The 23,153-nt window shown below is 41.6% G+C and overlaps 2 protein-coding genes across 2 annotated transcripts in view; one reads left to right on the forward strand and one right to left on the reverse strand.

The window, feature by feature from the left end:
- jkamp (jnk1/mapk8 associated membrane protein) overlaps positions 1 to 7,790 on the forward strand; it is a 12,903-nt gene extending 5,113 nt beyond the window's left edge. The window contains exons 3-7 of the mRNA XM_050062222.1: positions 644 to 798; positions 2,643 to 2,849; positions 3,427 to 3,608; positions 3,769 to 3,845; positions 5,859 to 7,790. Of these exons, the coding sequence (XP_049918179.1) occupies positions 644 to 798; positions 2,643 to 2,849; positions 3,427 to 3,608; positions 3,769 to 3,845; positions 5,859 to 6,077 (840 nt within the window). The 3' untranslated portion in view covers positions 6,078 to 7,790. The remainder of the gene's footprint in view (positions 1 to 643; positions 799 to 2,642; positions 2,850 to 3,426; positions 3,609 to 3,768; positions 3,846 to 5,858) is intronic.
- Positions 7,791 to 11,308: 3,518 nt separating this feature from the next.
- On the reverse strand, positions 11,309 to 22,999 carry fam241a (family with sequence similarity 241 member A). Its single transcript, XM_050061892.1, has 2 exons — positions 22,751 to 22,999; positions 11,309 to 16,133 (listed from the first exon to the last, which is right to left on the reverse strand). The coding sequence occupies exons 1-2, from the start codon at positions 22,901 to 22,903 to the stop codon at positions 15,837 to 15,839; spliced, it is 450 nt and encodes a 149-aa protein (XP_049917849.1). The 5' UTR covers positions 22,904 to 22,999; the 3' UTR covers positions 11,309 to 15,836.
- Positions 23,000 to 23,153: the final 154 nt, after the last annotated feature.

A 23,153-nucleotide genomic window follows, 5' to 3' on the forward strand; every position in this document is an offset into this window, starting at 1 on the left:
ACACTCGAGGGAGGCTCAGGTGAAGTTTGGGAGATATTTTGTGGTTTCAATTATGTGTTTTTGGACGTTTGAATCTGGGGCACCGTAAGCCTCCATTAGGTGCAGTTGTGTTGCTACCTTCTTTCCCCTTGGATCTCTGCAAGTGATGTGAGGACTCTAAAACTTCACCTGAGCCTCCCTCGGCATATGGGTGAGTAGATAGTGGCTGAATTTTCATTTTTGGGTGCACTANCCTCCATTAGGTGGAGTTGTGTTGCTACCTCCTCTCCCCTTGGATCTCTGCAAGTGATGTGAGGACTCTAAAACTTCACCTGAGCCTCCCTCGGCATATGGGTGAGTAGATAGTGGCTGAATTTTCATTTTTGGGTGCACTGTCCCTTTAAAACACTGGCACCGCCACTCATCGCTTCTGTCAGCCTGTGAATGCAAAGCTAAAGGTATAGAAAGCTATAGAAAATGAACGTATACATTTTTATCACTGTTCTCACAGTAAAAAGGAACGTAATGATAATGATGATTCCATTTTGACTTAGATTAGTGAGATCAAAGAAGGGAACAAAGGAAAACAGAAACGTAGTGTGGCTGTTGGGCTTGCAGTGAGTGGGTTGTTCCTGATCACAGCCATCTCTGTCTGTCCTGCCAGGTTTGTCCTCGTGGAGAGCGGGCCAACCTCCAGAATGTGTGTGAACGCTGCCTTGAGTCCCCCGAGCTGTACGACTGGCTGTATCTGGGCTTCATGGCCATGTTACCCCTAGTGTTGCACTGGTTCTTCATCGAGTGGTACTCTGGAAAGAAGAGGTGAGGCCTCACACAGGATTACTCTCAATCACACACACATTCACAAAGTAAGGAACAACCCAGTCATTGTCATGAAATAATCTTTGACAGTAAAACAAGACCCCAGTGTAAGTTTTATAGCTCGCAGTAGTTATGGTGGTACTATGATCCTTGTGTTTAACAGGGCTCGAAATATCAGGAATCTGGGTTCCTCTGAAAGAGTCACGAGCTCCCCAGAAAGCCTCATTTAGAAATTAAGCTGGAGCTTTAAAATATCACAATTTTTGGTGCCACTGTTTTTTTCTGGATAAATTTATATTTTTAAGTATATACTGGTTTCTGAAATAATAATAGGCAAATAGAAAAGCACTTGTCAATGAGCATGTTTATTTGTGCATAAAAATTTTGATAAGTTGTGTCAAATAAACATGATACTGTCTATTCCCTGACTTTGTTATGCTGCAGTAGTGCCGGGGTAGTAGCGAAGCGCCTCTTGCTCCTCTCCTTCGGCTTCTCCGTCACGCAGCGCTGGCCTGGCTCTCAACAAAAACGCAGAAGGCGGGGCTATTCCCTGGTAGTGCTATATGTCCCTTGCTGACGGATGTATTTTTAAGATGGCGAAATGTTATGGAACCCCCAAACGAGTTATCCGCCCAATGTACAAACAAATCCGAAATTCTTCTTTTATGAGAATAAGTCAGATTATTGGTGGAGGTAATAGTACACCAATGATGACATCGATTTTTGCCAATGAACAACTGAAAACACTACACAGTGTCCCTTTAAGCCTTAATAAATTGTGAATGGGTGAGTTATATAAAAATTCTTCCCCCCATAAAGTCGTCATGTTGAAATAAGCGACAGAGACCAAAAAATGTTTTTGTTCCAGGCTATAAACATGTTTATTTCTGATGTTAAGTTGGACATTGTAACATTGGGGTCTCGGGGGATTGACTGCCCTCTGGAGCCAGCGTCGTGTGACCATCTAAAGAACTGTATTTTTTGGCAGTTTCACGAAGGCATCACTTTTCAGACCCGTAGGTTGCCACCTGAGTCACAACTGTATCCTTCCGCTGACTTTGCCAAGTCAGTCACAAGCTCTTCCCCTGAGCTTGATGTGGGCTGTTTGAATGCATTTACCATCAGAGTCAGACAGTATATCAGTGCACTACTGTTGTAGTGTCGGCTGATTTGAACACAGAGATGCGAGTGACGGCTGGCTTGACGACAGCTGTTTTTAGAACGTGCCCTGCTGGCGACTCATTGGCTCCTTATGGGCGAGCAGGTGCTCACAGGGACCATGGTGGCTAACGTTACCCCTGATAAGGCATGTAATATTTGATAGCCAGCCCAATGATAAAAAAGGTTTGTTAAATACTTACCTAGTGTAAATATAGTGTGTGCTCCTGTGAATACAGTCTGGAGTCACACTGTTGTACTTGCGCCTGATTGAAGCTGTCACAGCTTTGATTGTGAGCTTTCTATTGGTTCATTTACTTGACTAAGGAAATGGTGTTGATGGGAAAGTGAACCAGCTGTTAAGTTACTAGTAACCAGGTTGCACAGTCTGGTTAACTTCCTTTCAGCTCCACAGGAGCAAAATGAACCTGACTTCACCACTTAGCTTGTGCACATATTTTGTGATTCAAGGCCAGTATATGGAGTTATGGAGCATTATTTATTCACTTCCACATTGATCCCTTCACTAAAGTTACTTGAAATCAGATCAAAACCAAAGTCTTTGCTATGGCCAGTTATTATCTGAGATAATTTAGTGAACTTTAAATATTGTATAAATCAAATTAAAGAAATTAAACAGATACCCAGTTGTGTGATGGTGTGTTGTTCTCTCTGTGTGCGTTCAGTTCCAGTGCTCTGCTGCAGCACATCACAGCCATGTTGGAGTGCAGTGTTTCAGCTGTGGTCACCCTGCTGGTCACAGAGCCAGTAGGAAAGCTCAGTATCCATTCCTGTCGGGTCCAGATGCTGTCAGACTGGTACACCATGCTGTACAACCCCAGTCCAGACTACATCAACACATTACACTGCACCCAGGAGGCCGTCTACCCACTGTAAGTACTGACTGCAGGGAGGAGGGGAGTTTATTCAGCAATGAAAGAAAGGAAAGAAGAAGAAGAAAGAAATCAGAAATGTGCCGCCTGCGTTTCACATTTTTTAACACAGATGCAAAGGAGGACTTGGATATGATGTGATTTGCAAGCAGTGTTATATGAGAATAAAATACTCTGGGAATACTAAGAACATGAGGGCTCACCTCACATGCCATCATCCAGAGATAGTGTCGGCTGCTGACAGCCAAGCTAACGCTAAACCCGCTCTGCCAAAAAATCAACCAACACTGGACACACTCAGTATTATCATTGCATTACCTTTCAGAGGCATCCTGTTCCTTTTGAGTTGTGTGACATTTAACCTGACAAATAATTATTATCTAAGTATTGTTCATTCAGATATTTGGGCACCTGCGTTAATTTCATAGAAACCCTGTGTTGTCGCTGCCTTTGTCAATCGCGCACATGCCCATGTTTTCTGATACTTCTGAGTCCATCATGTGTCCTTTAGTTTGTTGTTATGTTTATAAATTAGAGCTCACAGTCTTTGACTGACTTTTGTTTCTCTCCTCCTCAGCTATACCATTGTGTTGATTTACTATGCATTCTGCTTGGTGCTGATGATGCTGCTGCGTCCTCTGCTGGTGAAGAAGATAGCATGTGGTCTGGGCAAATCTGATCGCTTCAAGAGCATCTATGCTGCTCTGTACTTCTTCCCCATCCTCACTGTGCTGCAGGCTGTGGGAGGAGGGCTGCTCTGTGAGTACTGAAGCTGTAGGCCTGTGCTACTGACTTCATCCAACTCCACCCAATTCCATGAGAAATTTCTGTGTACTTATGATGCAAATACAGTTCAAATAACAATGTCTAATTGTGTAGTTGACCTTTACAGCTGTGAGTGACAGTTTGTATGTTTCAGATTATGCGTTCCCGTACATCATACTGGTCCTGTCTCTGGTAACACTGGCTGTTTACATGTCTGCCTCTGAGATACAGGTAACAACACTCAGCACACTGTGTGTCTTTCTAATATGTAGCAGATTAAGAGCCTGTGTCCACAGTGTTTTTTTTTTTCTCAGCGCTGGCGTCTTTTTTCAATAGTTCCCAATGAGGAGAGAGCATATGCGGCTGCCTAGAGAAAAAGTGCCACGCCCAGCATATTTTATTAGAGTGCTCTGCCTTTTTTGTATGGCTACTTTGAGCACTTTGAGTTGAAAATCTCTGAACCATTCAGAAAGGAACTGGTGATGTCACTGCCGCTTTCTTAGTTGTGTTACTGTCTACTGTCACACCAAAAACAGAAAAGCTCATTTTGTGGGAGCAGCTCGGCCAGCTAACACGAGATGTTGCTTGTTAGTGTTTTGCTTTTATCACCCTTTGCTTTGTAAGCTTTTTGTTGACTGTGTCGTCAATCCTCTGCTAATGGAGTGTTGCATTAGCTACCTAGCTAATGTTAGTGTCAAGGTGTTGTCATAAAAACGAAACCTTATGAGAAGCACATCATTTCAAATAGCGCTGAGAGCGCTTTCTTTTGAAGTGCTGGGATGATGCGCTCCCCTGCCACTGCTTTTCTGCTGGAGAAAAACACTGTGTGGACACTCGCCCCATGAGAAACGTTCTTGATTCCTTTATTTTAAGTTGTGAAATCAGTTAATATGTTTACATGCACAGTTAAGTCGAGCTTCGGTTATAGCTATTAGGACTTTCATTATACACTGTCCTTGTCCCAGTGCACAAGCACGGGAGGGGAATGGATTTATTGACTGAAGTATGTCCGACTCCACTACCATAGGTGGCGATATGCCCCTTTTTAGCTTTTTATCATTGGACCTATTTCCAGTTGACCTATTACGCCACAGACCAAACAATCAACAAACAAGTTAGCTGTGGTTAGCTAGCGTCAAACTGGCACCATGGCGGAAAACTTCAGAGCTCTGTACATTTGTACCTGCTGTACGCTTTATTTTTTGTACAGTGAGATGTACGCTGGATGTGGATTTTGCCATGTTGTTACTGGCTTCTTCTTCTGTTATGCATTTAATGCTATTCAACTTCTGGGTCAAAGCCCAGGGCGGAAAGTGTGGAGCATGCTCAGAGCGCCTGGGCCAGGTTGGGTCTGACTGCCTGTATACATCAGCAGTAATTTGACTCCAAATTGCATTATCTGGGTGTGTTAGTCCGACTTTGAGAAATTTGATTTAGAATTATTTCAGTTGGAATAACGTGTTTACGTAGTGAGAGTATGGCAGGTCATTCCTTCACTCTCCTGGGATACACACATTTGTGCCCAATTTGTGCTTGCTAGTGGTGCCGCTCATTTGGCAGTTACTGCTGGTAATGTTACAGCAAAAACATGGTGGCCGCCGTTCGGTCTTCGCCCCCCAGGTAGCCCTGGTGAGTAAGCAGCTTGATTTTAAGCAGCAACACCCCTCTAGCATTATTAAATGTTAGCACCACTAGCCGTGTCAGCACTGCTAGTGGTGCTAACAGAGCTAACAAGTCAACATAATAGACAATGCTAAAGGAGGTTTGTGGCACAAATTTAAGCTGCTTACCCACCGAGGCAACCTGGGGGGAGACTGGAGTGAGGGCACAATGTTTCCGGAGTAATGCCACCATGGACTAGGATGGTGTTACCAGTGATAATCAGCGAATGAGTAGCGATGCTAGCTAGCTCCCAACCCAGGTGGTGTGCAATACAAAGTGGCGGCGGAAGGCTAACTAGTGTAGCATGAATTATTAGCTGTGTTGGGTACAGCTTAGTGCAAGTACTACCACTAAACTGAAGAGTAGGAAAATGAGCCTACTGACTGACACGCATAACAGAAATATTCTTGACAGCTGACCAGTTATGGTTAACCGATGACATCCCTACACTGGTATTATAAACAGTGCAGTGATTGAGAAGCAGCTCAGAGTCACTGCATATTCAGGATGTGTTTATTGGGAGCTGATGTCCTGGTGTGATTAGTTCTGACCTGTTCACTCTGTGTGTCTCCATCACCACAGTCTTTTAAGAACCTGGTTGCCAAGAAGAAGCGTCTGGTAGTCCTGTTCAGCCACTGGCTGCTCCACGCGTACGGCATCATCTCCATCTCCCGATTGGACAAGCTGGAGCAGGACCTGCCGCTGTTGGCCCTCGTGCCGGGCCCCGCCCTGTTCTACATAGCCACAGCCAAGTTCACTGAGCCCAGTCGCATCCTGTCTGAGGGTGGCAACGGACACTGACAAATCCAACATGGATACAGTTTCACACATTGCTACAGTGCAGATTTTTAGCTTCCAGCACTGAGGCAGCAGTAGACTGACAGCAAAGTGTTACGGAGTTTTCTGGGTTAATGTGATCAAACATGCTCAACCAGTCAACGACCATTTAGTGATGACATCATGTGGCTGGGAATGTTATTTGACATTGGGAAACATCCCAAAACTCCAAATTTGCTGAAGTACATGAACACTTAAAGTTGGACATTAAGTTATAATTACTTTAGGTCTGTATAATTAATATAACTCCATTCATGATTTGTGAGCAGCACAGGTGGTGTCTGATCTGTTGCAGGGTCAGTTTTTTTACACGGCTGAATGCCATCGTATTTATAATAGTTTAACACACATGTTCCCATTGGAGTATGACTCTTCACCGTCCACACTGAGAGCTGGTCACAGTGCTCACATTAGTTTCTATCTCATGTTAACATGGTCACAACTAATGATTCTGCTCTCTCTGACTAGATTAATTTATCAATTATTTTTAAATCATTTCTCATGTAAGTTATAAAACTAATGACAAATGTCAATGACAAGTTACCACACAGTGATGTCTTTAAAAGACTCACTTAGTTTGAAGACCCAAACAGAGTGCTGCAGGAATAAGTCCTAAAACCAGGAAGTGAGTTGGCACTTTAGCACTCCTGGTTCCTTCATCTCAAAGTCAATGTTTTGATGTCTGAAATAAGGTCTGTGGTTAACACAAGCTGAAGAGACTTTCAGGTTTTGTCCTATGACATAAAAAAACATCAGTAAATACCCCAATTTTTGAACCTTTTTATGTGTCTTAAAAAAGGTGGTCGCTAAGAAGTGGCTAAGGGGAGATGACATAATGCCGTCATGCCGAACACGGCTTTAAAGCCTCACTGTGGTGGTGACGTTGTAGTCACGTGACTGTGGTGTAGTTCGTTCATTGCCCAACGTTAGCTTTTTACTTCTGCTGATAGTGTTTACACTTCGAAAACCACACAGGTGGTGTACATTGCCAAGATTATTGCTGAACAAAACGTGCAAGTGTCATAAATTTATGTTATGTCTGTTATGTCAGAGGTTGTTTTTTGTTTTTTTTTTTTACTTCTGCGCCGGCCAACAAAAAAAAAGGTCATCCCTGCAGCACTCTCTAGATTTGATTGACAGTGATACAGAACAGAACAAATCTGCAGAGGCTGGACAGTGTTTGGTTTTAATGAGATAATGGAACTGAACATTTTCTAGAAACTACATCTTATTTTAAATCTGTTTTTGGACAAACAAATCCTAAATTCACTGTTTATAACCTGCCTGTCTTATATTTATTTGACCTTATCCCAGAGTGTGTTGAGAGATTTTTCTTTTCAACATTTATTCTCACCCTGTACATCTTGTAAATACAGTAAATGTTGTAAATGAAGGCTGATGGTATCCTGGTTGCTCAGACCACCTCAGGTTGTGGTGGGGAGATTTACTGGGCCTCATGTATATAAGTGTAATATATATATATCTGGGATGTGCCGCTCATGTATTAACCATTACGTTGGAGTCGCACAGTGGAGCATCCATTTTCTGAGAGAAATACCTGGAAATCTTAGAATAATCCAGCTCAAGTCAAGAGTGACATGTCTAATCTTACAAAACTCACCATCTGGATGAAAAAATATTTTTTCTGTTGAATGATATAAAAGATTTTTAACCAGTTACCAGAGGCACCTGTTAATTAGTATTTATCAAGATTGTAGTATGTTGATGTTTTCTGTTTATCTGGATAATTGTTACTTTATATTTTTCTTATTTCAGTACACACTAACAGTTTGAACACAATGAACAAAGAGATAAGACTAGGGACCATCTTGCGATGTAATCGCTCCAGCCGTGACACAGCGATACACGACTTTAAACAAATGTGAACCAGGGGTGTAAATGAGGGGGCCAAGCTCCTTCCCAACTTGTTACTCCCCTACCTTCAGCGTCCTCGCTCGGAATACACCCATCTCCAAATTTGCCCTTCAATTTGTTCTCAACCACACACCTGTACAGTTTTTGTTTGTTGACAAAAATCAGTCCACAGACACCTGGCAAAGTACCCAAAACAGCTTCTGTCGTAGTTCCCACTGCTTTTCGACGATATTGAATTTTTGCTGCTTTGATATTTGATATGCCGATATGTAACAACTCATTTGACCAATAAGCAATATTGATATTGATATATCCACTTTTTCCCCAGATAATTTTAGTGATCATCAAGTCTCCCCTGTAGTGAAATTAACATCACATTATACCTGTATACTGTTATCGTGACGGCCCACCAGCAGATGGAGACATTAAACAGAATGCCTTTCGCTGTATGTAATATTCATTCATTGTGCAAAATAAGAAACAGCCTGTTGGCTGATTCAAACAGTTCATTTAAAGCCAATATTGGCCGTACCCATGACATGCAGATATTATTGTGCATCCCTAACTATATACCAGGACCTCATTTTGCCATGATGACATATACAACACAGACTTACAATGTCAAAGCAATACCAGCCGTTGTGACGTCGTCGGGGCTACTAAAATGAGCCTGGATAGGAAGTAGACTTAGTCTGTTTTATTGTGCAGTGGACAGAATGTGTGTTTTCATCCAGATGATTGCTGAAATCTGTCCTGGGCTGCAGAGGGTGTCACAGCTGTGGATTTTTCAAAGATTGCAGGGGTTGATGTTTCCCAGTAATCTATGAGAGGCACAGACTCAGGTAAGGTGAGAGGAGATGTGTAAATACTGTCACTGCTGTGTGTTTTACTTAATTGTATTTGCACTAAAGATAAAATGATCCAGTGAAATACATAGAAGCATCTGTCTATGACATGTCAGTGCTTGTGTGATGCTGTTAGTTTTGTCCTCAGTGTCCTGCAGCTGTAGTTCCTCACATAACCTTCAGTGGTTTGAGTCAAAGCTGCTAACATTCTGTATATTATTGAAAATATATGTAAGCTTGTACATATGAGTGTATTCAGCAGTTTGCTACAGGCACAAACTCAATTTACAAATGAATGTTTCAGTGAGCAGTGTTGTGTGTAGCTACCTGTATGATTCCATGAGCTCTGTGTGCATTCAAGGTGTTAAGTGAAGCCTGTCAGCATGATCTCAGAGCTCAGGTATGTATGAATCAGCTTTATGGATCTGTTAAACATGCACCTGCCCCCAGAGTCAAACAAAAGGCAGACATGTTGTGTATCTCCTGAGGTAAGAAGCATGAAGTCATTGTGGTTAGGTGACATTTTACTGCCTGATGCAAATCTTATCCAGCTCCATGCGACACATGACGCAGAGCACACATTACCAGTGCAAAGGTAAACAGATAACTCGACTAACCTGCTGGTTAAAACATTGGCTGCTTTTGCATGTGTAAATTCAATCATGTAGGCTCTCAGCACTTTCTGTATTAGAGAAACATAGTATGTGCCAAATGTGAACACACACACACACACACAAACACAGCTGGAGTGGAGCTACCTTACTGTTTGCTGCAGCATGGCCTTCTTTATATCATATCACTTGTAAAGTATATTGCAGGACATTTTGTACACCGTCAGTATGTTTTTACCTCCTGAACCTGCCTTTCTACAGTTCCCCACCTCCATTTCCCTTCTTCCTTATTTTCCTTGCCCCTCTCATTCATTTGTGAAGTTTAAGAGTCAAAGGAAATATATTAAAAAAAATGGTGTGACAGAAATGTGTTTTTTTTTCTGTTTCCAGCGTTAATGTGTCATGAGACTGTTCCAAATATAAATTGAGAAATAAAGAACTTTTGCTTCTTCCTATGTCATCATTCAAAGTGTTTTTAACACTGTTTTGATTGTGTATGGAGAAATATTGTAGCTGCAGCCAAAGTTGACGCTCACAAATCAAGTGCTCAGCAGAGCAGCATCCACATCTCCCTAACCTGCCTTCACAGGTGGTCAGGTAATGATAGTGTCTGCCCTGGGCCTCGGCATTGTCTGTCACTGTCTATCTTAGGCTACTACCCACTATTAAGCTCAACAACAAGTAACCTTGTCTGGTGTAAAATCAGTCTCCCTCAGAGTCACCAACTGCTTAGTGCAAGCGGAGACAGACGCTGGACTGTTTCCCACATCTATGCGTCTTTATAAACCAGAACTTAACTTGAGATTATGTTTATGTCTCCCACACTGCAGCTCTGAAAATTAATTTAAAGAAATCTGATGTGGTTTGGTGCTGCAGGAACATTGTGTTTGCAAAGAGCGCAGGAGGAAAGGAAGAGTAGGGAGCTGCAGGCGCTGCACGCATCTGGTCTTTGGGATTTTTAAATAATATCAAAAGCATATTTAGAAGATAATTATAAGAATAAGTGCAGTTTCCTCCCGTATAAAACTTAATTGTTTACAAATTCTATGGGGGTAGATTGGATTTAAAAACTGTGAATGAGATATGACATTGAATAATGGCCAGAAAATAATTTTTTGCACAACATTAAATGTCACAGTAAAGTTGACCTTTGGGATATGAAATATCATCACTTCATTATTTTATCCTATTTGGCATCTGTGTGACGTTTTGTCATTATTAGCACATGAATTCTTGAGTTATGGCCAAAAACATATTTTGTGAGATCACAGTGACCTTGACCTTTGACCACAAAATTCTAATCAGGTTATTCTTCAGTCGAAGTGGATGTCTGTCAAACTTTTAAAAAAATTCCCATAAGGTGTTCTTGAGATATCACTTTCACAAGATTGAGACAGACAAGGCCACACGGATCTTGACCTTTGACCACCAAAATGTCATCACTTCATCATTGAGTTGTTGAGTGAACGTTTGTAGCGAATTTGAAGAAATTCCCTAAAGCTCTTCTTAAGATACTGCATTCATGAAAATCAGATGGATGTAAGGTCATGGCAACCTTGACCTTTGACCACCAAAACCTAATCAGTTCATCGTTGAGTCCCTTTAAGTTTAACGGACTGATGGATGGACAGATGGACAACCCAGAAACATTAGGCCTCCAGCCACAGCTGTCGCCTGCGTAGAGTCATAAAAACAGTTGAACAGCTGAATCTGATTCGACTGATATAGTTCTAGGTCGGGTACAAAATAGTGAACATGGTAAACATTACCTGCTGAACATTATCAGAATGTCGACATGAGCGTGTTAGCATTTAGCGAAAAGCACAACTAAATACAGTCTGACAGAGCAGTGACAGCCAAAGAGTTTTAGGAACACTTGCTTTTAATCATAGACATTGCAACACATTTTGATTCATTAATTCTTTCATAGGTATGCATAAAACTCTCAGTGCAAACACCTTAGAAACAATAATTTAAGTTTAAAATAATTCATTACAGTTTTTTTTAAACAAGGACAAATGCAGCATGTCAGTAAGTCAGCAGTGAACATCCCATCTGTGATGATGTTTGCTCTGGAAAACTTTGACACTCAGTAGTAAACTTTGAAATCAGTGTGATGACTAGAGTTCAGTTCTTCTCAACAGTGTGCGGTCAGTTAACCTGGACATCTGCACATTCAAATCATAAAATAAACAGAAGAGTAAAGTATGTTCAGCTGTAAAAACTACCTGAGACTACCAGAAAAATTATCCTCTTTAAATACTCCCATACTGTTATTATATATTCAGTTGTGAGGGGAGTCACTGCAATCAGTTGTTTGATTCACCTTCCTTCAACCTGCCTTGTCAGCCATTTCTCCTGACAATGACTACATTTAAATGCAACTTCTTTGTATAACATCAAACCGTTCTAGGGGAACAAAATGGTGCAAATATATTTTTGAAGATTAATGGTGAACATACAGGGCATTCAGATGTTGTTTTGTTGCAGTTGTACTCTAAAATAGTTGTATTTTCTCCCTCATCAGTCCACTCAGTACCCCACACTGACAAAGCCACAACAGGATTTTAGAATTTCTGCGCAAATTTAATAAAAAGAAAAAACTGAAACATCAGACTAACATAAGTATTCAGACCCTTTGCTATGACACTTGATATCTGGCCTCTCATTTCTCTTGATCATCTTTGAGATACACCTTGACTGGAATCCACCTGTGGTAAATTCTATTGAATGGCTATGATTTGGAAAGACACATCTGTCTTTATAAGGTGTCACAGGATCTACATGGAGCAAAAATACAGAGAGGTCATAAATGACAACGTGGTTCAAGCTGAGGCCTCAGGACCTCAGACTGGGCTGAAGGTTCACCTTCCAACAGGACAATGACCCTGAGCCCACAGCCAAGACAATACATGAGGGGCTTACAGGGGCAACTCTGTAAATGTCCTCAGGTGGCCCACAAAGGGCCCTGAGCAGAACCCAATAAAACATCTCTGGAAAGACCTGAAAACAATCCACTGACAGAACCCATGCAACCTGACAGAGCACGAGAGGATCTGCAGAGATGAATGGGAAAAAATCCCCAAATACAGGTGAGCAAGGCTTGTTGTGTCATACCCAAGAAGACTGGAGGCTGTAACTGCTGCCAAATGTGCTTCAACTAAGTACTAAGAGTTTGAATACTAATGTGATATTCCAGTTTTTTTAATATGCTGGCAGATATTTTTAACATCCTACACTGGCTCTGTCATTATGGGCTACTGAGTGCAGAGTGGAAGTGTTGCCAGTTTATGTAAATAGCCATCACCAAAATGCTGCATATGCAAGTGATTCCTAGAGACAGGATTGGCAATATCTAATGCATTTTGCATTGTCAACATTTAGATTTAGATTTGCTGTCAGATGATACATAAACCTCAGAGGATTCTGGGTAGGATTACAATCAGATATGGTGATTAAAAAGAGGCATTCTGTGATAACTGCACTCAACTGAAACGGTCTGACAGGTGAAGACAACTGTGTACATTTGATGATATGCAGACTGCAAATGAAAGGTAGTTCACAAAATGACCAAAATCCCAGAACAATTACTAGTCTGATATGATATTGATATTTTACCAGTAGCTCTACGTATAAATTAACTCTGTGAATGCCAGTTTCTCAGTTAATTCTCCAGTGAAGTTTTCTTGAACATTCACTCTGTTTACATGCACACTAATATTCCATGATTATGATAAAGTATTTTCCAAATAAGACATGTGGGATATGTGGGTATTAATAAGGAGCATTCTTTGGACATGTACACAGCACATTTGCAATATGCCTCTTGACTGGGGTTTTTACAGCAGCTTGCTACACACGGCCTCTCGCCTGTTTACAGCCAGCTCTTTGTGTTGTGCACAAACCAACCTGCCGGCAGTGTTTGAGCCTGGCAGATAGAGACACATGCCCAAAAGAAAAGCCCACATTTCTTGTGGAAAGGAGAAACACACCTACTTTCAAACATTATTAAAGAGTTGGAAATTAAAAGGTTTAAAGCAAATATTGCAACATAGGCCTTTTTAAAAAATGTGGTTAAAGGAATGAAAGAGGAAGGCTGTGTTCACACAAGTCCACCACCAGTGGGAAAATTAGAAAAATCCTATTTTGATGCAGAAAAAGCAAAATGTCACAAGCAGCTTCAGCTTTTCCATTTTTCAGTATTTTGTCATGAAGGACAAGTTAGGGCATGTTCATCAGAGTATGCCTGGCTGCATGTAAACGGGGGTTTTAGTGGAATATTCATTTTTCATTGGCCATGTAAACAGTTCAGCAGCAATATGTCCTTTTCAGAATACCTGAATATTAATGCATGTAAATGTAGTCAATGTTAAGATTCAGTGTGTCAGTGTAATGGAGGGGAGTAACACTGCAGCTCTGCAACAGCAGAGAAGACAAACTGGAAGACTGTGAACGTTTGGGGTTTTTTTTGCATCCAGTATAAAAGTAGTTTTCTCTCCACAAGAACATTACTGTATCTGTTGAACACAATTAGTTTCCAAAACCAAAGCGTAAATTCTATCCCAACTTGTCAGTCTATCTTCCCATGACTGTAAGAAGGCTTCCACCTCTACCTGCTCGAGATGTGCCTATGTGTAATTTCAGGACTGATATCGTTAAGTGATAATAATGTGTTTTCCTGGTAGTGGGAGGAGGTGAATGGAGCGAGCACAGGCATCAAAACAGAGAGCAGAGGAGGAAAAGCTAGAGACGCAGGATCGCTCACTTATTTAGAACCGATCCCCTCAGAACAAAAGCCCTGTTTCCACCATGCAGTTCGGTACGGTACGGTTCAGTTCAGTTTGGTTCACTTTTTCCTGTTTCACTGTGAAGAGTTGTGGATGGTACCAATGGAACTGTTCCTTACTGTCCTCATTTTTGGTCATCCCTCTGTTGGGGTACCTAGCACACAGATCTGGTACTAAAAGGTGGAGCTAAAACCCTGCAGTCTGTTGATTGGTCAATTTATTCACAAAGCCAACTGCCGGCAACATTTAAGGTTACTCAATGCATGAGTTGACAACCTGGATCCATCAGCACACTTTAAATTTCAATGTTAAACTTTGACCATTCCATTACTTTTGATTATCTCTATGACACGACACACACTTTTAGTAATGAGTAGATCTCTGAAGTGCTTATAAATATATATTAATTTTGACCAGACTGTGTGAACTGCGTATATTCTAATACTCACTTGGAGGAAAAAAAAGCGTTGTGGAATGTCATTCCTGTGGGCTATGGCCGGCTGAGCTTGCCTGAGAAGGACTAAATGCACAAACCTGCTATTTTAAAATATGCCATCAAGAGAGACTCTCACTGCAGCCTGTTCTATTTTGTTCTGAAAATATCGGCATGCAGCCTCGTTCTGTGGCCGATAAATGCAGTGCATACTTCCTCTGTGTCACCGGGGATGAGGAAATACAGCGAGTGCTGGACAAAGCAGTGACACAGCCACGCCCACATTTCAGAGTACTGTCTGTGATGCAAATGTACCTAGGGTCTAGGTACCATGTCTGAAGGGTTACTTTTGGTTCCAAAGGTACCATACCGAAAGTGTTGGGTGGAAACGGGGCTTAAGTTTCACAGATGGAATCCCTCTCCACAGCTGCTGCAAAAAATCTGTGCATTACCTGATGTAATTACCGACTGAGTTCCTTTATCGGAACAATAGTAACTTTTTGTCATTTATCAGCCATCAATATATTGTGCATCCCTAGTATCTATCTCAAAGTAAGTAAACATTTCACAGCTAAAAGGTTTCAGAAGAACATAATGTGTACTGCATGTCAGCGTTACATTCAGACACTGTTTTGTTATAAGTGATTATTGGAGGTATATAAGTGCTGCGCTTGCACACCACATTCACATACTGCATGTTAGCAAAGATCTCTTTAAGTGAAACTCGCTACACAGACATGTGTGCAGTTCTGTTTCTGAGTGCTGGGACTCCAGGCCTTCACTCTGTAGCCTCTGATACAAACAGAGACAAACCATTTCCTGCAATATCTTCCTGTTTCTCTAAATCAGCAGATCAATCCCATTACATCACAATAACAGCAGAGGCAGCAGGACAACACCTCTCCTATTACTGAGGGAGGAGAAGCTCCTGACCAGATAATCTTGAAGAATGGACCCAGCTTTGGATCTAGTCCGAGTGAACAAACCATTTCTAAAAACCTGCTGAGCCCCCATCACTACAGAGCAGTGCAGCCCTCTCCACAGCCGCCCCCCTACAAGCACAGATCCACTGCAGATTCCAATCCAAACATTCATTAGCATGAAATGAGTCCCGCATATGTAAGCAATAAACACAGAAAAACAGCAGGCTCCACTCTGATCATCCGCTCCAGTTACTTCTGGATGTAGATGATGATGATGCACAGAGTTCCCACCAGTCCCAGCGCCTGGATGCCCAGGAACCAGAGCAGCAGCCAGAAGAACACAATCACAACTGGTTCCACAATCTTGTCCCCAAAGTACATCTGGCTGAAGCCCATCCCACGCAGACACTTGTTGAGCATCCCAAACAGAGTCCCCATCCGCTCACAGTCGTCCAGCTGAGGCTGTCTGGTGGTGGGGTCATCTACGTGGGGCCATCTGGCACTGGGATCACTGGGAGGTCCAGGTCGGGGCCGGCTGCCATCAGCCTGTGGAGGTAGAGTTCAGAGCAGGTTATGAATACAAATGAACATATCCCACACTATCATATGGTCATAAAATCTCCATCAGTAATGAGCAGAGCTGCTCCAATACTGTTGATATTCCTCATTAATTAATCATACTCCTCTTGGCTTTGTTTTAACCTTCTCAGCACTTTGAGACCTGTTTTTTTTTTTCCACTCAGAAGATTTTTTCCAACTCTTACCCTTCTCAGATGTTTACTGTATTTTCCCCTTGTAGGAGTAGCATACGAGGATACACACAACAGCTTGCAGGGATGTTAATGAGACAAATGAGCATGTTGTCTCTTAGGGTAAAAAGAAAGTCAGGGCTGCAATTAATTGTTTTTTTCACAACTGATAATTAATTTGGTGGTTATTTTCCCAATTAATCAATTATTATCAATTTGCGATATACACCTCTGCCAACCAGTCAAGTATCAGTTTAAATCCAGGGCTTGACGCTAACTTTTTCCCCAAGGAGCACATGTGCTCCTAAGTTGAAAAAGTAAGGAGCGCACAAAGAACTTTAGGGGCACAATGTAAATTGATCAAATAATGTGTTTTCCGTAATAAACGTGATGCAAATAGACATTTACAAGCAAAATTATTTAATGAATTTGTATACAAAATGTACAGAAAGGTAAAATCATCAAGTTTTGAAAAAGTATTGCAATTTAATTTTGTCTTTAATGTTATTATCTTATATATATTATCTTTGCAATATGATTATCTTATATAATGTTATTACTATACTAAAACATTCTCCAGGTCCTCTGAAACTCTGCAGGACTTATTTCCACCCTGCCCAGCAGCAGTACCGTGGCGAACCCTAACTGCGGGGAGAACGGAGCCTCTTTTCCCAGTCCCTCTTCTCCGCCACACTTTGACTTATTCCCACCCAGCCGACAGCCTGGCCGTGGAGAAAGGTCCCTAACTGCATCAATAAGTGATTAACATAGGGGGGATCAAAATAAAATAAATAAATAAGATAAAAATCAACCAGCCACCCTCCTCCCCTGACAGTCCCTTCATAAGTAAAGAACAGTCCCTAAAGTGCGGTGAAGTTTGTGGACCGTTACCTGCCACAAGAGAGAAATGTGAACGGCTCGTTTCTCCTCTGACACGCCACATACCTGTGTGCCGCCACGGCTCGGTTGTCCAGGTACTACTGGGCAGTCATGACACCAACGAAAGAGGAAATTACTGGACCTGGAGACAGACTTCTCTGTCGCGGTAAGCCGTTATCTTGCGCACTATGATCCTCCGCCGTATTCCTGTCTGTGACCCTCGTTCAACCCACAACCGCCGTGATAATAGGGGCGCCACAGCGCCCACTCCACTAACTTGACGTGGAAATGAGCGGTAGTCTAGAAAACTGGCAAGTTTTTTTTGTTGTTGTTTGTTTGTTTTGGGGTTTTTTGGAGGGCGCTCGCCCTCACATAGACTGCGCCCTGGGCGGTCGCCCACATTGCCCATAGCAAAAACCATCCCTGCCTCTGCCACACTTTGACTTATTTCCACCCTGCCAACAGTGGGACTTATATTCATTATGCCGACAGTGGCTTGGAAAACCGCCCATAACCGTGTCACACAAGGGAAGAGGGAAGAGGGAAGAGGGAAGGCGGCTGGAGTTCCTCCAACATTTGTGGTTAGATTATCATATTTTTTATTGACAAAAATATAGGCTGCTTCGGCTGATTTTTTTATGCGCACATGTGCCCCTAAATATTTTTTACAGTTCGCACACACCTATTTTTGGTCGCAAATGCGAGTGAAACGCTCACACTGTCGAGCCCTGAAATCCATGTCTGTCAAGACTCAAATGTAGTCAAGACAGTAGACAATGCATCAAATATGGATGTTGCTACAAAGGAACTACATACCCTAAAACACTGATTTCCCCCAGCAGCACACAAGATCTATACAAGCAGCACAGTTTCAAGGTGGACACCCAAGATAAGTTTCACCAATTCAGTATCTGACCAAACGTCTTCTACTCTGTTCCTGAGATATGATGTTGAGTAATGGCCAGAAAAAAATGCCATCACTTTGTCATTTTATTTTGTGTGAATTTTTGCATCTACCCCGGAAATCCAATTTCAAGAGCCCAGTCTGAATTTGCTCAGCGAGTCACTCTGACAATCAGTAATGATGCTCATTACCCATGCCGTTGGAGCCGAGCTGCACCAATCACATCGGTGTATCTGATATAGGCGGGCCAGAGGCGAGCTAAACAGATGACGACAGCGCTGCGACGACGAAGTCCGGAATCAGTCAGTAAACATTGCAAGATGGCTACGGATGAACACCAGTTGTTTGAAACGGCTTTGGCCGCTACAATGAACGAGTTAGACTTGTCTTTTTCTCTAAAAGAGGAACAGAAGACGGCGCTCAAATCTTTCCATTGCAAGAAGGACGTTTTTGCTGTTTTGCCGACCGGATACGGCAAGAATCTAATCTACCAGTTAGCTCCGCTGGTAGCTAAGCTCTGGATACGTCACCTCATGTATTGTTCTGATTGGTCGTAGTGTTATCCAATTGCATGCAGTGATATTTTCAAATACATGCTTAGTGCCACCCCTCGAGTTGGGCCATTTGCATTACTCATAGCCAGACCCTAAATCTTTCTAGATTTGGGTCTGGATTTCCAGGCTAATTAATTCCTGAGTTATGACTAAAAACGTGTTTTGTGAAGTCACAGTGACTCTGACCACCACTTTATCAATTCATCCTTGAGTCCCAGTGGACGTTTGTGCCAAAATTTGAGCAAATCTCTTCCAGGCATTCCAGACGGACAGACAACCCCAAAACACATGCCTCCAGCCATGGATGTTGTCAGCACAGAGGCATAAAAATAGTGAAAAACGCCCACGTTAACTTCCAGCATCCTAAAGTGATGAATTCATTTTTTGTTTTTATTTTCAATTCAAATCCCAAAGATATGTAATTTACTATCATGTATGGAAAAGGAAGGACTCAGATTTCAGAGGCTGGAACCAGCAAATATTTGGCACTTGAAAAATTACTGCAATTGTCTTCTTGTTGCACTAACTGTCATCTGGTTAGGGTTGCACAATAAACTGAAATATTATAGAAATCGCAATATGACCAAGTGCAATATCCAAATCGCAGTAGCTGCAATTGTTTGATGAAGGTAAAATGTGTCACACAATATCATTATAAATTAAGCACTGTGGTGCTACAACAGGTCTGCCCCAGCCTACAAATCATATTCCAGACATAAAGGAACATGCTTGTTTGAACCCTAACAAAAACTACATCATCATCATTTGATGTTTTTATCAGTGAAAACAACATGCAAAAGTTAATCTTGGCTGTTTGGTTCGTGTGCAATAAGCTAATAAGCTTGAATTGTCTGTCCAACAGAGTCATACATCGTCTCTCTAGCTGACTACATCACATCAATTTCAGGAGTCTCATTCTGCCATTTAAACTTTTATTTCTATCATAATTTTAAATTAGGCTCACCAGCCTAACAGTTTAGAACCAGGACCTCCAGTATTTGGACCATGTAGCTGTGACAGCAGACTGCAGCTGCTATTATAATGAGCCAGACACATACTTAAACATTTAGGTTAATATAAGGATTGGACTCAGCAGAAATGACTCAAACCAGGGCTTAAAAAAAAAGAAAAAAAGCTCAGGACATCCCTAGTTAAATACTTAGTTAAATACAACCCCCTCCACTGCCTCAAACACTATTATTAACCTATGTTGTATTGTCATGACTTGTTCAAATCTCCTATTATCATCTCTTCATACAACTATTACGAGCTCTCATATCTAGTAACTAAAAGCTTCAGAAAACCCACTGTTACAATGATGCTGACATAAACAGTACAAGTCAGACAACAGTAATTACAGTGACTTCCTTAATATTGAGCAATCTCTCCCTTGATAATTCCAGAATGCATTGTAAAAAGAACTGCGTCCGTTTCCTCAGTATGTGCACTAACATCGGTGCACTTTAAATTTAGGTGTGCCTGCAAGCAAGCATAGACCATAAACCGATGTTAATGATTGATTATTAACCTTGTCTAACATATGATTGATGTTATTAACTTTAATTAGCTTCTGTGAAATGTGAACATTAATGACAAGTATGGATGCAGCTAAAAACAGCTTGTAAAGACACTAAATCCTATCTTTCTTTCTTACCGTGGACAGACTCATTGACTATGACACAATCTTCTGAGCTGTGCTATCACTGCCCCCCCCCTCCGAATCAGTAATCTTGTGGCAGCCTGTAATCCCATTCACTGTATAACGATGTACTTCCTTACTAAACTGGAGAGCATTCAGAGACACACTCCATCACGTCTGCAATGGTTCACACAACAGTCGCTCTACCACAGACAAAAATAACAAATTGACTGCTACACAGCAGCACGACACCGGCTGCACCCAGGTTTGAAAAAAATAAATAAATGAAGACAAAGGTGAGAAATAACAAGTCATAAACTGAAACCTAGAACCTTCATTCCAGGAAAAACACATCAAAGACAGTGACACTGACATACCAGATGGTGTGTGGTTTTACTTGTTAGCCTGAAGGAGAAGTGAAAGCTCTAGCTAGCTCGAAATACAAATAATGTCAAAACATCACATTATGGTTGTACCACGACAAACGATGATAAATGATCTAATTATGCCACAAATAATGTCACTTATCTTCTAAAATAACAAACTATTATGCATCAAGTCGTATGTATTGTTTGGTGTTAGGAGTCTTAAAGGGATAGTTCAGATATTTTGTCTGACATGGAAGCTAAGCAATGTGCTGCTGTGGACTGGAGCAGCAGGAAAACATGTTTTCACCACCCAAATGAAGTCCCACCCAAAAAAATTTATCAGTTTAAGTGGGGACTATATTTAAGTATTTTTTACTATTTTACCTCTCCGTCAGACAGCCTGTTCCAACAGGAAAAGACATTAACGTCTTCAGTTCTCCATCTTCTCTATGCTCTCGTCAAAGCCACCAGACTCCACCGACAAAAACAGTCATTTTAACCCACTAAACACCAGAGCTACTCATCTACCACTGCTTCAATCAGTTAGTGTTAATGTGTGACTTTGGTGAATCCAAACTAACCCTTTAAACCACCACAATCACAATAACACAGGCAAACTAACTGATCAAGCAGCAGTTGACCAGTAGCTCCTGAGTTCAGCGATATTAAATCACTGTTTTTTCAGTGTAGTCTGGCTTTGAAGAGAACGATATATCAGCTTTATTTTCCTGTCAGAAATTACTGCCTTACGCTACACTGAAGCAGTGAAAATACTCTCAATTCAGCATACATTTAAACTGATAGTTTTTTTTAGGTGGGACTTCTCTCTTCTCTCCTACCTGCTTCTCCAAACTGAGGGCATGCCAACTAACATTTACTGTGTGTCACATACGGTCTATGGATAAGAACCCTATACAACCCCATTTCAAAAAACCTGAACCATCCCTTTAACTCCTATTGTGTTTAGGCTACATTGTGTGCATAATGACGTCGAAACAGTAGTTAAAACCCTAATACTATAGGTGGGGGGCTGTCAACAAAAAAAGCCTGCCTTCCTACTTTGTTAAACTTGCAGATTATTGTATGAGGACTTGAGGGATGTACTTTTTATTAAAATGTCCTCTATTTATGCTGATTTCTTTTGGCTGGACGAGTATGAGAAACTTGAGTTGTGTTTTAGAAAGGGAATCTTTTTTGTTGCAGATTTTATTTGTAAAGTGTGGGAGAGAAGGCAGAATATTCTGTTTAAAGTCTGAGCCGTAAAAGGGGCTGTAATTATGTATGAAATGAAAAATAAATAAATAAATAAATAATAATAATAATAATAATGTACACTGCAACTGTACTTTTTTTTGGTGTCTTATAAACCCATGAGGGTTGGGCACTTTGTGCATGACACGTAAATAAAAAATAATCAATCAATCAATCAATCATTACTCAACTGGTAAGGCCTGGATCTGTCACATGATATTCTGTATCTCTTGTGAGGAGAAAATGCCACCAAACTACACTGAAAAAACGTTTGATTTAAAGTTGCCAACATAAGAATACATAAACAGACACCTGCTAGTAGGACATGGCTTTAGAAGCTTCAAAGACGAAGAGCCACCCTTCTTTTCGGTGTGAACAGCTGCTGTATTATATTGTGTGTATTACACCACGCAGCCACTCACCCGCCAATCTCATATAGGGCTTATATGTTACAAGTTATATCCCGACTTGAATATCTGATCCTGTTCATTCGCAATATTCATAGCCATGTATGTATTGCTTGCGTTTGAAAAGAAATATTTAAGTATTAGATTTACTAACTAGGGTCTGGCTCACGCGCTGGTTATCCCGGCTTATGACACAGGACAAGTGACAACTGAAAACTGATCAAATTGAGGTCGTAGTAAGTTAAACTGACGCTGACGAGCTATTTCACTACGACAGGACCTCCCTGAGCTTAACGTTAGCTCCGACACAGTGCAACCACTCCCGAGTCCTGGCCGTCAATGTCCCGTGTCACGGTTAGCATGGACTCTAATAAACGGCTACAGCTAGCTTGTTAATGTACTTTTGCTTTACCCGGTGTCGCTGGTGATGTAGTGCGGTCTGCCGTGCACCGTGGACGTGTTGTTGAGGAGTATGCCATCTTCTCTGGTTCTCTGGCGGCTGCTCTTCAGACTCACGTCGACGAAAAACATACTGGTCATTGGCAGGTTGCGTTACTGTGGACATTTTACAGCTAGTCCACTGACTGTAACTTTGAGGAATCAAACATGCGAGTGGAGCGCTGATAGCACAGTATCCGCCCTGAGACGCGCCGCGCGCTCCCGATACATCCGCGAGACCTCAACATCATCCAATGCAGGGCCGCAGCGGCAACACGCGCCCCCTACAGGCCAGGATGGTAACTAACACAAACTAAACCTCTACTGAGCCCCAGAGTTGAAACAAGGCTGTCACAGCTGCACAGACAGCAGCAATA

The sequence above is a fragment of the Epinephelus moara genome, chromosome 14, assembly GCF_006386435.1.
Source record: "Epinephelus moara isolate mb chromosome 14, YSFRI_EMoa_1.0, whole genome shotgun sequence".
Classification (NCBI taxonomy): Eukaryota; Metazoa; Chordata; class Actinopteri; order Perciformes; family Serranidae; genus Epinephelus; species Epinephelus moara.

Coding starts and splice junctions, on each gene's coding strand:
- fam241a (XM_050061892.1), bottom strand. CDS start 22,903: ATGTCCACAGTAACGCAACCTGCCAATGACCAGTATGTTTTTCGTCGA. Junction 16,134..22,750: donor TACATCACCAGCGACACCGG/GTAAAGCAAAAG, acceptor CTACCTCCACAG/GCTGATGGCAGCCGGCCCCG.